Raw genomic sequence first — 15,903 nt, 5'->3', positions numbered from 1 at the left:
GGTGCTCAACTACTTGCAGCTTTTAGGAGGAAAAACACTCAAATATGCTCAGCTTATGTCTTAGAAGCAAAGTCCTTTGGTTATCGAAATGAATTACTACAGATTCAGAAAAATGAAACATTAACATGGGGATAACAGTGCTAACATTCATCCTGAAAGATGCTTAAGCAGATTTTGTAGTTCTGCTAAAACACTACTGAAATAACACCGGTCTCCCTGTGGCCATTGGGGGCCATGACAGTAAACAGTAAGTGTGGGCCCTGAGAACCATTCATTTTGTGGAGGTGTCCTGTTTCCAGGGATCTCACTGTTGTTTCTTTGCTTAAACTTAAGAAAAATTGAAGTATAAGATACACCTGAATGGAATTTTGTTGGATTTCGGAGCTGCTTATCCAAACATTTAGATTCTTATAACATACTTGTTAGTTCAGTTGACAGAAAATCAATCTCAAATTAAGTATATGAAGAAAAAATGTGGAAAATCAGAAGTATTCTGGGGGATGAGTGGAATGTCCAGTTCTGAGCCCTGTGTAGAAAGGTTTTGCATGACAAACTTTTTATGGTTTAAGTGGAGAAAGGTAGAGGAACAAGGACAGAAGGTACATCTCAAAGGAACTGTTTGGCAGGTTTAAAGGAATCTAAGGCTGTCTTTCTATATGGAACAGGACAGGCCAAGATGAAGGATAGCTAGTGAGTTCCATTTGCCATGAGTTACCTGATTGAATGCACCCTTATCATAATCCCTCATTTAGTTCCTTTAGGAGTGCTCCCATTTCAGTGTTCTGGTTGCAGTAGATTAGAGCTTTAGTCATTAAATGGAGTCCAATACATGCTTTGTCTTCAGCCCTGTCTTCAGAGTGGGTCTGATGTGATTGTGAAAGGTATTAGATACTTTCAGAGACAGGAGAAGCCAAAACAGCCAAACAGCTCTGTTCTGAGTTTAGCTGTCCCATGCCTAGCTTGGAGCCTTCCAGGCATATCGGGTATATGCCCTGTTAACTCCAGGTACACTCATCTTTCCACACTTTATAAGCTTAAAAAAGAAATGTCTGGTGCCGGTGTGGTGATTAGCAAGCTAAGCTTCCAACTGTGGTGCTGATACTTGATATGGGTGTCTCTTCATGCCTTGGCTGCTCCATTTGTGACCCAGCTATCCATTAATGCAGTTAGGAAGACAACCCAAGTCCTTGGGCCCTTGTCACCCATATGGAGTCCTGGATGAGGCTTCTGGCTCCTGGCTTTGGACTTCCCCATCTCTGGCTCTTGTGACATTTGGAGAATGACCAGTGATGGAAGGCTGATGCTCTCTCACTCTCTTTCTCTCTCTTTCTCTGCAGCTACCTCTCTCCCTCCCTGTCCCTCCGCTTCTCCCGCCCCTTCCCACTCACTTCCCTCCTCTCCCCTCCCTCTTTCATTCTTGTTTCCTCCATCCCTCCCTCCCTTCCTCCCTTCCTACCCTCTCCTATTTCCCTTTCCCACTCCCCCACTCTATCTCTCCCTCTTCTCAGTAACTCTGTCTTTCAAAGAAAAATAAATTTTTACAAATAAACTATCCTTTATTTATGAGAGAATTGCCTTGCATATAGCATTTAAAAGTTTAGTTCCATGAAAACTATCAGTGACAAAACTTCCATTTTGAAGTACACCATCAAATTCCTGACACTTATTACTGTGTTGTGAAAAGGAACAAAAAGTCAGAGCCTGTGTTTGAATCTTGGTTCTGATATATGGAATTGATGGAAAATGAAAATTAAAAGATAACCTTATTTTGGTGCAAAGAAGTTTAAACTCAGGAATGATATTTTATAGCATGCATTCTTGCAAACTCTTTGAAACTGTCTCTGTATCTCTATTTTGATATAGATAGGAGAATGATTTTAAGCAAGTCATCTAATCTCTTAGCTCTGTGGTCTGCTCAACCAGATTCTCCTTTTCTGGAGGATTAACTATGGCTCTTATGCTATGAAGATGCAGCCTATCAGAACAGCCACTTGGCAGCAACCTGTTGGCTAGTTCAGATTTTGAGTCCTTAAGCATTAGTACTTTGACCAGAGCTATAGTTTGTTGACTTTCATGTGTTAGTGACCTTAAATCGACCATTACTTGCCACAGCAGAAGGAAGCATACAGCTGGTGTGATTATGGGTCATAGGATTTGTAAAAACTGGTATAGAGTTGTTATTTTTAAAAAAGCAAAATTTTCGTTTATCCTAATATTTCTCTGATATGTTGTTCAGTTTATGTCACGTACAAAATAGAAAACAACAACTTTCTAAGAAAGATGTTTACAGAGATGAGAGACAGAATGATCTTGCATCTGCTGGTTTACTTCCCAAATGACTATAATAGCCAGAGCTGAGTTGATCCTGAAGCCAGGGATCTCCTCCAGGTCTCCTCTGAGAGTGCAGGGATCCAAAGCTTTGGGCCATTGTCCACTGTTTTCCCAGCCCAAAAGTAGGGAGCTGGGTGAGAATTAGAGCAGCAGGGAGACAGGGGCCTTGGTGTAGTGCTCATGTGGGATCCTGGTACTTCCAGGCAGAAGATTAGCCAGCTAAACCATCACTCCATTTCAAACAACTGAACTTTGGTAGCTCCTTAGGCTGTTTTTCAGAGATTTTGGCAATTCTCTCAAGCCCTGACCCAGACACTCACACTTGATAAATCCCTGTGGCACCTGAATTGCCTCTGATCCTTCAGTGATTTTTTAAAAAATTATTTTTGAAGGTTTTATACCCTAACGCAGTGACACTAGAGATGTTGAATACTTGTGAACTTATATTTTACTTAGGAAGGAAACTTTGAGGTGCTAAGTAGGAATATTATGCTTATTTTTTTTTTTACATAAAAACCAGAGCTTTATAGAAGTGTAATTTAAATACCGTGAAATTTATCCTCCTTTATTTTAAACAAAGTGAAAATATTAATTGATATTTTATTAGAAACCATTTGTACCAATAAACGTTATTATATAATGTGTTCTCTGTTCAACATTAGTAATCCAGTCCTTAACATTTCTAAATCTGTACATAAGTAAGAATTGGGTGAACTGGGAAGAATGTTGGGAATCCCTGTGTTGGAGAAACATAAGCTTGTATGGGATAAACAAATGGTTAAGCATGTTGCCTAATTGTCAGTGTAGGGAAATACTGAAAAATTCCATTATAGATCAAACAGTAACCAGATTTTTAAAATATTGCCGCAAAAAACATTCTGAGCTTTAGATGGAAAAGAAGAATTGTCCTCAATGACAAAAACCTTCGTTTGACTTTAGTTTTTGAATCCTTCTGGAGCTGATTTAAACTTTTTTATTGTTATTATTTGTAAGACCTAAGAAGCTGTAAGATGAATAGTAGAAAGCCGGCACCTGTTTAAGTTCTGATCCAGTCAAGAAAAGAATCGCTTCCAGCCAGCTTGGACCCATTGTACTTCCTTCCTTGAATACAACCTTTACCCTGCTCAGTGTTTTATACTTGAGTTTATGCTGATCATCTCCAGACAGACACACACACACACACAATAACATCATACACAGAAATATTGCGTTTGTGTATGCATTTCTAAGCATTAGAGTTTAATTATTTTGTTTTGAGATTTCATGTAAATACAATGATGTGTTTGTTTTGGCTTGGCCTCAGGTTTATGAAATCTCTCATAAGCATAGGCTATACTGTTGTCATTGGATGTAATGCGGGGTTGTTAGTACTTATTTGCAAGTATGTAGACGTTTGTTTTTCTCCTGAATTGGTACACTGTTGTCTGTTCTGTCTTGAATATTGTAGCTTAAAATTCAATAAATGTGTGCCTGATGGTCTCAAAGTGTTGTTCTTCTGTTGGCAGCATCAGTGTAAAACTTGCTAGAAATACCTCTTTGGAGCCCTATCCAAGATCTACATTCAGATGGCACATAAATATTACGTATTTTTGGGGATTTTCTCATTTGGAACTGCCTTAGGAATTCACTAATGATAACACTCATGTATATAAAGGCATACAAATACAAGCACACTGTGACCCTCCTTCTCTTAGCCTTAGAATTGCTACTCATGTCTTTGGAATAAATTAGTTTTATCCAATGTGAATCATGTTTTTTGTTGTTGTTGTTGTTTCAAAGGTAAACTAAGCATGCAAGAAGGAATGATTTTCCAACACTGAAGATAGTTAAGAGAACATACAACTAATTGAAGACCTGCAGAAACCTAGAATGAGAGATATAGGACTCAGCTGAGAAAGCAGCAGAGCTAACATGAGTTCAAGTTCACGTGTCCTACAGGCTAGGCCAGGTCTCTGCCCCTACTGAGCCATGTGTGAGCTGTGTCTGGGTATGGATCAGGCTTGGCTGGGCTGTAGCACCCAACAGCAAGAACTGGAATGGGTGAGGGCTGGTGAGGAAAGGCCACTGTTCCTGCTAGGACAGGAGGTGGGCTAAGTATGGCTGGCCCATGGACCCACCAGTGTGCGCGAGATCTGGCATTGGATCTGCATAGAGGAGCCTGGGGAACTGCTCGGTTGTTACATGCTCCCTGCAGATGAATGCAAGAATCAAGACAGGGAACAGCCTAGACCAGGCCAAAATATGGTACCCACTGGCATACATTTGGTGCAGGTTGGGGGCAGGCCAGACTGGGTCAGTCCATATCACCAACTGGCAAATCTGAGTGCCAAAATGGAGTGTGGGTCAGGGCACAGTACCAGCCAGTTCACATAAGGGCCAGGACTGGGGACTGGCAGGGCTGGGCTAGGCTGTAGCTCCCACCAGCATGAGTTGGAATTGGGGGGGGGGGCGGATTTGGCCTGGCCAGGCTACAGCACCCACTGGCAAATGCCAAGGTGAGGGGGCTGTGCCAGACTGGGCTGCAGCACCCAACCAGCACATGTGAAACATGGGGCGTGGTGGGAATAACCCCAGTGAGGGGGCTGTGAAGGCCCCCCTGCTGGGCCACTACTCCCACTGGTGAGCATGAGAGCTGGGATGGGGGCAGACCAGGCTAGGCAGGGCCACATCCGATGGCCTACATGTGAGCTGGATCAGGGAAAAGCCAGGCTGGGCTGACTGTACCTTCTGGTACATGCATAAGCCAGTGTTGGTGTGGATTGATTGGGCTTTGCTGCAGCATCAGGGGCCAAATTCTGTCAGACGTAGGTATGGCTTAGACAGATGGTGGCATCTGCTGGCACCAGTGTGGACTGGATAGTGGGGCTGGTTGGGACAAACTGGGCTTCAATACCCATCAACATGTACGAGAGCTGAATGGGATGTGGGACAGACAGGACCAGTCTGCTGTACATACTGGCAAGCACAGGAACCAGGGCAGGGGCAGGCCTGGTGGGGGCTATTGTGAGTCACTCCGACTAGGCTGCAGCTCCCACTGGTTTATGTGAAGGCTGAGTATGTGGTGGGCAGGATTGGGCTGGGCTCCAACACCCATCAGGTTTTGTAAAACATGGGGCTGGAGATAGAACTGACCCAGCAATTGCAACCACCAGTGTGTGCGTAGGCTGATTTGGGTGACAGACTGTGCCAGACCCTGTATTGGCAAACACATACAAGAATCAGGTCTGCAATGGCCTCAGATGAGGTTTCTTGGACGATTCCCTACCAACTGAATTGCTGGACTCAGAACCCTAACCATGAATATAAGTGCTGGTTCCATATGCTGACTGTGGGAGTGGATGTGTCAGAGCTGGGCCTCCTCAGTGGCTCAGATGGAGCAGAGGACAGCATATCCAAATGTACATGGAGGATATGGCAGTACATCAGAGCCTCCAGAGGACACCTGGTACCATGGCAGAGGACAGAGGACAGAACAAATTGATCAACTACCCCAGCCAATCATTGGCAGTGAAGATCTGGGCAGACGGAGACACTAAGGTGGATCATAGCAACCAGTGGATTCGGGAGAGATTTCATCGTGATTGGAGTGGTGGATTCACCAGCAATTCAGGACTGTTGAACTATGAAAACCTCTTGAGAAATTCATGGTGTTGAAAATTTCTGTTTTTCTTCCTGTTGTTGATTTTGTATTGTGGCTTTTCATTTAAGAGGGATGTGTGGTGACTGTGTAATAGAGACTATCATGTCCAGATATGAGGATGCAGTGCAGTGTGCATCTCTACTTCCAGATCAAAGATGGACTACTAATGAAACTATTAGCTGTATTTTGACAATGGGAGTCTGGACACTTGGCCATTATCCCTACCCACAATGATGAACATGTGACTGTTTATGAAAAGTTATGCTATAGTAATAATATGGGGGGATTAGGTGGGAAGGAGACAGGGGAAATAAAAATTAACTAATTAAAAAGTCCACATGTCCTATTGACTGGCTGTGTCATCATCAAGCACAAGTAGACTGCATGTCTTTGAGCTTCAGTTCTCCTCCTGTTCAAAGATTATGAAATGTGTTATAAAGATTCAAAACAATCAGTACATAGTGTCTTTTTGTAGGGTCATGTCCCTGCATGGATGCATTTGGTCCTTCATCAGTGATGTTATTAAGCTGTTTGATTTGAATGTGTCATGCCTTCCTACCTTTCATGCAGTTTACTTATGTGCTTCTTACAGGAACGCTTCCAAGTGAAGAATCCTCCTCATACTTACATTCAGAAGCTCAAGGGCTACCTGGATCCAGCTGTAACCAGGAAGGTAAAATGAATTTGTTTGCAGTTGTTGTTGTTGCATCCTCAAAAGCTCGTAGTCTTGGTGCCTTCCATGAGTTCTTTTCCTCTGCATTAGTTTCTGCCCCTGCCTCCAGGAAAACCACCATTGGAAACCGACTATGAAAGAAGTCACAGGAAAAAAACCTCTTAACTTGAGGTTAAAGATGCTTTGCTAAGGTGGAAGTCACGAACCTTTGATGGTTATTTGACTCCCTCCTCTTTCCTTTTAGACAGGGCCACATGGTCAGTCCAAGGTGCTTAGGCCCCAGGAAAGCAGGCCTTGCTGGAGAAAACACTTACCTTTCATGCCTGGAGACAATCCCAGAGACCTTAAAAAAAAAAATCACTGGGGCTTTGTCAATCCCTGCAGTGCACACACATCCTGTGTTGATAGTTTGAACAGCTTCTCCACCCAGGCCCTGCCCCTGGCCCTAAGAAGGTAAGGAGAAAATAGCTGGTTCCATTCTCAGCTGACTGTGTTTTACAAACAAGCATTGCTTTGTGCAGCCTCACAATTGGCTTTAGCTGATGCCTTGTGGTAGAGGATGTAGCCTGGCACAGCCCTGCGGCCCTGGGTCAGTCCTGGAGTGTCTCAAGGCAGTGCTGTGCCTGCTCAGGGAGGGTGAAGGGGCTCTCCTCCGCATAGCACTTGTTTTTCCACCGACGTTCCACAACTCCTGTTTTCAAGGCACCAGCAAAAATATCTAGCTGAAATCCCTCTGTTGTTTTGATGTATGACTCATGAGAAAACAATGGCACACTTTTCTGGTTTAGTCAGAAAAGGCTCTTTATTCCATATTTTTAAAATTTTTCTTTCCTTTTTTTTGTCACTTTCTGTTCTGTCTCCTGCCTTCCTCCAAAGTCGGTCAAGGAACAGCAGTTATTTGATCTTGGAAGTTTCGTGGTCTTTGGGCTCATACTTCATATACAGACAAGTTGCAGTAGAATCTAGGGAAGATGGAGAGCATCCAAACCTTCACTGTCAGCTCCATCCCTAATGAGGCTCCAGTGCATCTTGTAAGGATCTACATGCTTCCTAAAGAAAAGCTATTAGGGCCAGCAGTGTGGCAAGGTGGGTTAAGCAATTCTGGCACCCCATATCGTAGTCCTGGACATTCTGCTACCCACGAATGTACCTGGGAAAGCAATAAGCTTGTTTGCGTGCTTGGGCTCCCTGCAAGCTATTTGGGAGACATAGATGGATGGAGTTCCTGGCTTCCTCTTGGCCCAGCCCTGGCTGCTGTGGTCATCTGGGAGTAAACCAGAAGATGGAACATCTCTTTCTGTCACTCTACCTTTTACATAAGCCATCTTTCTTTTTTAAAAATGTTGTCAGGCTTCCCAAATGCTTTGTTTCTCTCTTGTTTACATTTTGCATTTAAGAGTACAGCATCAGTCCTGGGATTACCGCACAGCAAGTCAAGTTGTCACCTGTAACAATGGTATCCCATTATGGGTGCTGGTTCATGACCCTGTTGATCCACCCCCCTCTGTAATAGTATACACCTGTGAAAGTAGTAGAAAATGGCTGAAATGCCTGGGACCTTAACACTCACATGGAGACCCCGATGAAGCTCTTGGTTTTGTCATGGGTTTTAGCCCTGAACTGTGTGGCTGCTTTGGGAGTGAATCAGCAGATAGTAGATCTCTCTCTCTCTCTCTCTCTCTCTCTCAGTTTAAAAAAAGAAAGAGAGAAAGGAAAAGAGAAAGAAAGAAAGAGATGTGGTAGCCTTGATTTCATCAAATTAGAGACAGTTATGAAGGAAGACACCTAAACAAAATAAGCATATGTTTTTGCATGATTTGCTTGCATAGGGCAACAAAGTCCTTCTTTAGTATAGGTTTCTGAACTAGGCAAGTTGGATGGTTCAGACCTTAGCGTTAGGTACCCTCATCCCCAGCTGAGAGTGACAAAAATGCCAGTGTTTGTAGATACTACTGAGATCTGCTCGGTTTGCTCTTAGACAGCATACATTATATCCCTAAGCAATCTTCTTCACATTTGTGGAATTCTGGAAGGTGGAGTGGGGGAAATCTCTAGACTGACAGGTTGCTACTGAGCCTGTAAACCCCAGACACTACAAGGAGGAAGTTGCTCAGGAGGAAGAGGGATCCTCTGTGCCCCCACAGTCCTGCTTCTTCCTTAGATCAGTTACTTCCAGGTTTGGGAAAACAAAGCAAAACTAATACACCAGATTTTCAGAAAATGAGAAAAAGAGGTGGACCAAGACTTCTGGTCCATCACGGTTGACTTCTCTGCCCTGGGCTGTGTATTCACCTGAGTGGTTTGCTCAGAGTCTCATCTCTCAAGATGTAATGTTCGGCTCTGGATGAAAGGACGAGCCACTCTTGCTTTAGTACGGCTTCTGCTGGAGCCAGCAAGAGGCAGTCATTGGCTGCACACAGCATAATTGTGATGCTTAGAGCCCAGAGAGTTGAATTTGTTGAGAGTAAGGCATGGACTGTAGTTCAGATGAGCTTAGAATTCTCAGCTGTTACACATTGCAGAGAGAGGGGTTGGAGTTCCCATCCGGGTTTCACATGTTGGCCAGACATCCTGGGCTGAGCAGGCTTCTTTGAACTATGTCTGGAGTCCTTGGATGCTGCACTCATTCATCCTTTGTTTAAATTGAATAGAAAATACTTTATTTGCTCTTTAAAAAAAATTCTTAAGTATTTTCCATGTAGATTTTCTTCCAAATTGTTTTAAATGAAAGCCTTCAGGGCAGAGAAGGAAGAAACTCAATTAGATGTCTTTCTGACCCAAGCTTTGCAAGCCAGCTGCTTGGTTTCAGGGCAGGTTGCTGGAAGTCTGTGCTTTTGCCTGCAGATCACAAAGAGGGGAGTCTGGTCTTTTGCTGATACTGCAGTTGTGCAAATGAAACTGACTGTACAGCTTGTCCCAGACTCTGTTGCCTCTTGTAGGCTCATCTGTGGACCCTCCTTGTACACAGAAGGACAAGGGTGGGGTCCATACTGCCCATGGATCCCACCTGGCTCCTTTGAGCTGCTCCCCATAGGCACATATTTCCATTTGAAGTGTGAAAGCACCTTGGATATGTTTTAGCCGTGTGTGATATTGGCTCTCCTTGTTAATGTGTTAGAGGAATGGATGCCAGCTAGGGTTTCTCTGTAGTCCAAAGTTCAGCTGAAACTAGAGCATTTGCCAAAATAATAGAATACATGGCAAAGTCAGCTGAGTTTGACCTCAGTTATGCAGTTACAAAGGATAGTGCCCGGCTTAGTCAGGACCAACTGCTGCGGTTATTCTTACTACATAGGGTTTTGATTGCCTTTTCTTGTTTTGATGTCTAACTCTGAGCCCTTTGGCTGGTTCTGTTTTATTATTATTTTTTTAAATTTTTTAATATTTTTAATTTTGATAATCTTACATAGTTGATTAGGGCACAGAGGGTCAAGGGTTACAGGAAAGTGGGTAAGACCATTGTTTCCACACTAATATCATTTTTTTTTCTGTATCTAGGGTCAGGGGAGAAACAAAGGGAGAAACCCCACCCAACCTCCCACCCATTCCAGGTCCCCTATGTGGGGCATGCTCCGAAGATCTTGTTCAAACAGTTTTGATAGGTTTTGATAGTTCAACAGGTTTGAGTTGCTGCCAATCTCACCATTGCAAGCATGATGAAATCTCTTCAGAATCCACTGGTTGACATGATCTCTTCATGGTTGGGGTTCTGAGATCAGCGGTACAGTTGGAGGGTTCTGCAAAGAAACTTCATCTGAGGTGATCCCAGACCTGATTCTTGTGTGTGCTTGCCAGTACAGGGTCAAGCACAGCCCGTCGCCCCATTCAGCTTATGCACATTTTGGTCATTACAATTGCTCAGCCAGTTCTGTTTCCAGCCCTGTCTTCCACACGAACCGGTGGTTGTTGCAGTCAAGCCTGATCCTGTCTACTTCATACTCGGTCCTCATGTAAAACAGGGGAGCTGCAGCCTAGTTTGGGCTACTTCCCATAACCCCACCAGGCCTGCCCCCTACCCTGGTTCCCATGCTTGCCAGTATGTACCGCAGACTTGTTCAGTCTGTCCCACATCCCATTTAGCTCTCATACATGTCAATGGGCATTGAAGCCTAGTTCAACCCAACCAGCCCTACTATCCAGTCCACACATATACTGGTTGGTGTCTTTCTCTCTAGCCACCCCTGCCCCTGTCCTGGTTTTCATGCTCTCCAGTGGGAGTGGTAACCCAGAAGGGAGGTGCCCATTATCTCCCCACTAGGCCACTCCCATTCCCGGATCATGCACTCTCCAGGTGGTTCTAGAGTTTAACTTGACAAATTTAGCCCCCAGTGCCAGCCTCTGCCAGCTGATGTTGCGGCAAAGCCCAACCAACCCTCACCCACTCTAATTTATGCTTGCACCAGTCAGAACAGTCAGCCCAGCCTGGCTTTTCCCTGATCTAGCTCACATGAGGCCCACAGGTGTTGTAGCCCTGCCTGGTCTGGTCTGCCCCCATCCCAGCTCATGCTCTCCAGTGGGAGTGGCTGTCCAGCAGGGGAGTCCACATCCCCCTTCTGGCTTTGCCCCTCCCTCCTTGGTTCTCACGTGTGCTGGTTGGGCGCTGCAGCTCACCTCACCTTGGCTTTCCATAATGTGCACTGGTATGTGTTGCAACCAAACCTGGCCTGACCCACACTCTGTTCTGGTGTTCAGATTCACCAGTAGGTAATGTGAACTGGCTCAGCCTGGTCTGCCCCTGAACTATGCCTGGTCTGGGTTGCTCCCTATTGTGGTTCTTATGCTCACTTGCAGGGACTGTGTCCTGACAGAAGAGTTTCCCAAGCTCCTCCATCAGAACCTCTCCCTATGGCAGATCTTGAGCATACCAGTGGGTCCATGGGCCAGCCCTACTTAGTCCATCTCCTGTCCTGGCAGGAACAGTGACCTTTCCTTGCTGACCTTCAATCCATTCCGGTTCTTACTATTAGATGTTTCAGCCCAGCCAAGGCTTGTCCATACCAAGACACTGCTCACACATGGCTTAGTAGGGGCCAAAACTTAGTTTTGTCCGTCCTATATCTACCCAGATTTTCCAGAGACTCTGTTTGTGCTGGCATCTAGCCTGGCTAGGTTTACCCAGCCCCAGTTCACACTTGTACCAAGGGAGATTGCAACCATATCCAGACCAGAATGCAACCCTCACTCTGGCCCCTACATTCACCAGGGGTTACACCAACCCAGCAAGGGAGTATTCTCACAGCTCCCCAACTGGGTCTATTACCATCCCTAGAGTACACACGTGCCAGTGGTTACTTTGACCCAGTTGGCCTCGCCCCTCACCTGTGTTGGCCTTTGCCTTCATTGCTCTGTCCTAGTATCCCTGGCTCATGTAAACCAGTCAGTGCAAGAGCCCAACTTGGCATGACCTGTGCTCTATCCTGATTTCTGTTCTTCCTTGTGAGTTGAGGTTTGCTTGGCACTGCCCAGTCCACCCCCTTCCAGTTGCAGCTTCACCTACCCCACATCCTGTTTTAGGATGCACCTTCAGGTGCTGCTGCCTTGACCTGCCCAGACTGTTGTCGGTTCCTTTACCTATAAGTGTGCAGATTCCATGGTCACATCTAGGTCAGCCCATCACCATTCCAACTCGTGTGCTTACCAGTGGGACTTGTATTTCCACAGGATTGGGCCTACATGTCCCCCACAGACCTGGTTCATCTACCCCCAGACCTGGTTCTCACATGCTGATTAGTGTCTTGACCCTACCAAGTGTGAGCCATCCCCTGTTCCACCACTGAGTCAGGTACCTAGCACTGCCAGACAGCTCCTCAGCCATAGCTTTCATGTGGACTAGTGTGGCAGTCAGTGATGCTCTGTGCTAATAGCCCATCTCAGGATTCCCACTTGGGCTTGTGAATCAGTCTGGCCCAAAGAGATCTTACTGACTCCCCTCTAAACCAACAGGTCTCAGTCCCCATGCTTGCCGGCAAATTTTGTTACCCCTTTGCTGGGAATCACCCAGGATTCATCCCTCACCTATACTCACATTGGGCTTATCCATGGCTGTCCTTAGGTAGCAATTACATACCCTAAAAACTCCAGCAGGCAGAGCCTGGCACCAAATAGGCGCACTGGCCGCCCAAAGCCTAGGACTTGGTCACCACTTGGCAGCAGTGACCATGGCCTGAGTCCCCAGCATTGGGTCCAGCCTGGCTGGGGCACCCCCTGCAGCAGCCATGCTGCAGGAGGCTCCTTTCGCCCCAGCCCCACAGCCAAACATGGCTGGTCATTTTTTTTTATAATTTAGACTTATGCCCATACTAGGCTCCTTGTGGCTGATGACATATATAGAACATCTTGTCCTGAGAAAGCCCAAGGCAGTGATGGGAGACCTGCAAATCCCAGGGCTGCAGGGAATGCATCAGCACTGCCCAAGACAAAGGACTCTGAGCCAAGGACACTGAGTTTTTTTCAGAAGGGCAAGTGGGCAGAGAGCCTGAGTGAAGACTGGTGTGGGAGCTGCTGCTCTGAAACAGACGACCCACCTGGAAGTGGTTGACTCAGGTGACCACAAATCTGCGGTCTTTGTCCAAGCTGCAGTACTGCCCAGATGGAGGTCCTTTCTGGAGGATGCCCTCTAGAGTTAGTCTGTCACCTGCTTTACTTTGCTAATTTGCCAGGTACTGCAACTGGTCTCTTCATTGCTGGAAGAGGATCCAGCGAACTCTAGGCTCAGATGTCCTTCCGGACTATCCATGACTCCGCCATTTCTTATACCTTTAAACAGTAATTATTTATGTATAGCTATTTGTTGTTGAGGCAGAGAAAAACATAGAAGAGCTCCTGCTTTCTGAATCACATCTCAAATGCCAGCCATTGCCAGGGCTGAAGTTAGGAGCTGGGAACTCAATCCAGGTGGCAGGACACAGTTACTGGAGCCATTACAGCTGCATCCCAGCATCTCCATTAGCAGGAAGCTGAATTGAGCCATCAGACCTGGGAATCAAACTCGGGTACTAGACATGAAACACAGGCATCCTAAGCAGCATCTTAATTACTAAGCTAAACTCCTGTGTCTTTTAGGTCATTTTTTGATAGAGAAAGGGAGTGAACAATTCTCTCTTTACATCACATTGCAGAAATTTATTTTTTTTTAAGATTTATTTATTTTTATTGGAAAGTCAGATATACAGAGAAAGGAGGAGAGACAGAGAAATATCTTCTATTTGTTGATTCACTCTCAAGTGGCTGCAGTGGCTGGAGCTGAGCTGATCCAAAGCAAGAAGCCAGGAACCTCTTCTGGGTCTCCCATGCGAGTGCAGGGTCCCAAGGTTTTGGGTTGTCCTTGACTGCTTTCCCAGGCCTCAAGCAGGGACCTGGATGGGAAATGGGGCTGCCAGGATTAGAACCTGTGCCCATATGGCATCCCTTCATGTGCAACGCGAGGACTTCAGCCATTAGGCTACCACATCAGACCCTGGGGAAATTTCTTTTTCTTAGATCCTACTACTTCTGGAATGAGAAAGCTGGAAAGGTCTTTTTAGGCTCCTTTGGAATAATGGTTATGAAACAATAGTGAGAAAGTAGAAGTCTTTCAGAGGAGGAGGAGAGAGTGATGGGAGCCTCCCATGTTAGCAGCATTTTAGGTCTTTGTTGGGCCAACCTGTATTCTGGAATCCTCATTTTCAGTCTCCTTCTTGCACTCACACACCTTTCTTGCAAGCTATGAGAGCCATTAGCAGAAGGTTGGAGCTGGATAACTGTATTTCTGTGGTCACCATGGAAACAAGAGTCCAGTCTTGAGCCAAAATTCTCAAAGCTTCTTGTCAGTGATGATGCAGATCTGCAATTCAGAGAGCCCGAAATCTCAGTAGAAGGTATTACATATTGAAGTCTTCTTTCAAAGTGGCCAGACTGTAATCACTGATGGAGAATATGTCTATGGGAAAAAGTATTCCAGTGAACTCAGGTATACTTCAGTCTCTTGTTGGTAGCATGCATGTTACTAAGAGTCCAAAGGATAGAGAGGTAGAAACATTCACTACTAGAGAAATTCTTGGTAAAGAAGTAAGACCCTGAAGGAGTCTTAAAATATGTAGGATTTTGATGTTTCAGTGAAGGGACCTTCCAGGTGATGATTTGGGACAGACATGTCTCTGAATGATGATTTTTGCAGTATATTCGTTCATGAAGAGTTAATACAGCAGTCTGGAGAATGCTATCCAGAACTGGGCATCTTTGCAAGGTTAGTCCTTTACCACTGGCATCTGGGAACTTGTGTTTTGGAAGGGTTCCCACTTTCCTCTGATAAGAATGGCTTGCTGAATCTAAGCCATTGAAGAAAACATAATGGTTTCTCTAAATATCTGTTTTCCTTGTGGGAGTCTGGAATTCGTGTTATTTTTTTTAATTTGCTTAAAAGGCAGAGGCACAGAGAGGGATACACAGATTATCCCACCTGTTGGTTCATGCTCCAGATACCTACAGCAGCCAGGCTTGGGCTGAGTCTGGGGGCCAGCAATTCAATCCAGGTCTCCCACAAGGGTAGCAGGGACCCAGGTGCTGGGGCCATCACTACTATTTCCCTATTATGGATGTAAAGGCAGAGTGTAAATTTAAACATAGCCACTCCCATGCAAGATGTGGCATCCCAAGCAGCATGTTAACCAGTGCAGTATTCTGATATGTGCCTGTGTGACTTGTCCCCAGGAGAAGCCTGGACACTGAGTCTCTGATGAGCTCGAAGCATGGTGTCATTTGTGAAGTCCTGGCAAGAAGATTCTTGGAAGCTGGCTTCCATGTTTCATCCCGTGTGCCTTTTTTCTTGGTGAATTTAGCATTATATTCATAATGATGAGTGTGACTATGTACTAGGTACCAGGAGTCCTCTTAGTAAGTGCTTGGTACTGGAGGTTTTCTTGGGGTCTTTGACCCATAGGTGTCTTGGTGAATATGATTGCTGAAGATACTTATTGTATTAAGTCAGTCATTTTCTTAGTCCCTCCTCTGATTTTCTTTGTTAAAAAATCTTAGTGTGCTTTGTGAAAGCAGCTCACTTTAGAAAACGTGTTTCTCATGTGGTGTTAAAGCTAAGCAAGCTACTGTTACAACAGTTGCTAAAATAATTTGTGAGAATATGTGTTGTTGTGTTACAGAAATTCAGAAGGCGTGTTCAAGAATCTACACAAGTGTTGAGAGAACTGGAAATATCTTTAAGAACCAACCACATTGGGTGAGTGTTTCCTCTAATATCTGAGCTGTAAGGCTTTTAGACATTTTA

The 15,903-nt window shown here is 45.1% G+C and overlaps 1 protein-coding gene across 4 annotated transcripts in view; it reads left to right on the top strand.

The window, feature by feature from the left end:
- Positions 1-15,903, top strand: part of LOC121168159 (formin-like protein 2) — a 305,377-nt gene that overhangs the window by 194,217 nt on the left and 95,257 nt on the right. For all 4 annotated transcript variants that reach the window (XM_040997987.1, XM_040997990.1, XM_040997986.1 and 1 more), the window contains exons 3-4: positions 6,564-6,644; positions 15,779-15,855. In XM_040997987.1, the coding sequence (XP_040853921.1) occupies positions 6,564-6,644; positions 15,779-15,855 (158 nt within the window). The remainder of the gene's footprint in view (positions 1-6,563; positions 6,645-15,778; positions 15,856-15,903) is intronic.

Source organism: Ochotona curzoniae, unplaced genomic scaffold, assembly GCF_017591425.1.
Source record: "Ochotona curzoniae isolate NIBS_2020 unplaced genomic scaffold, NIBS_Ocur_1.0 patch68, whole genome shotgun sequence".
Classification (NCBI taxonomy): domain Eukaryota; kingdom Metazoa; phylum Chordata; class Mammalia; order Lagomorpha; family Ochotonidae; genus Ochotona; species Ochotona curzoniae.
Note: the sequence above shows the minus strand (reverse complement) of the source record. Positions and strands in the feature narration are given on the sequence as shown.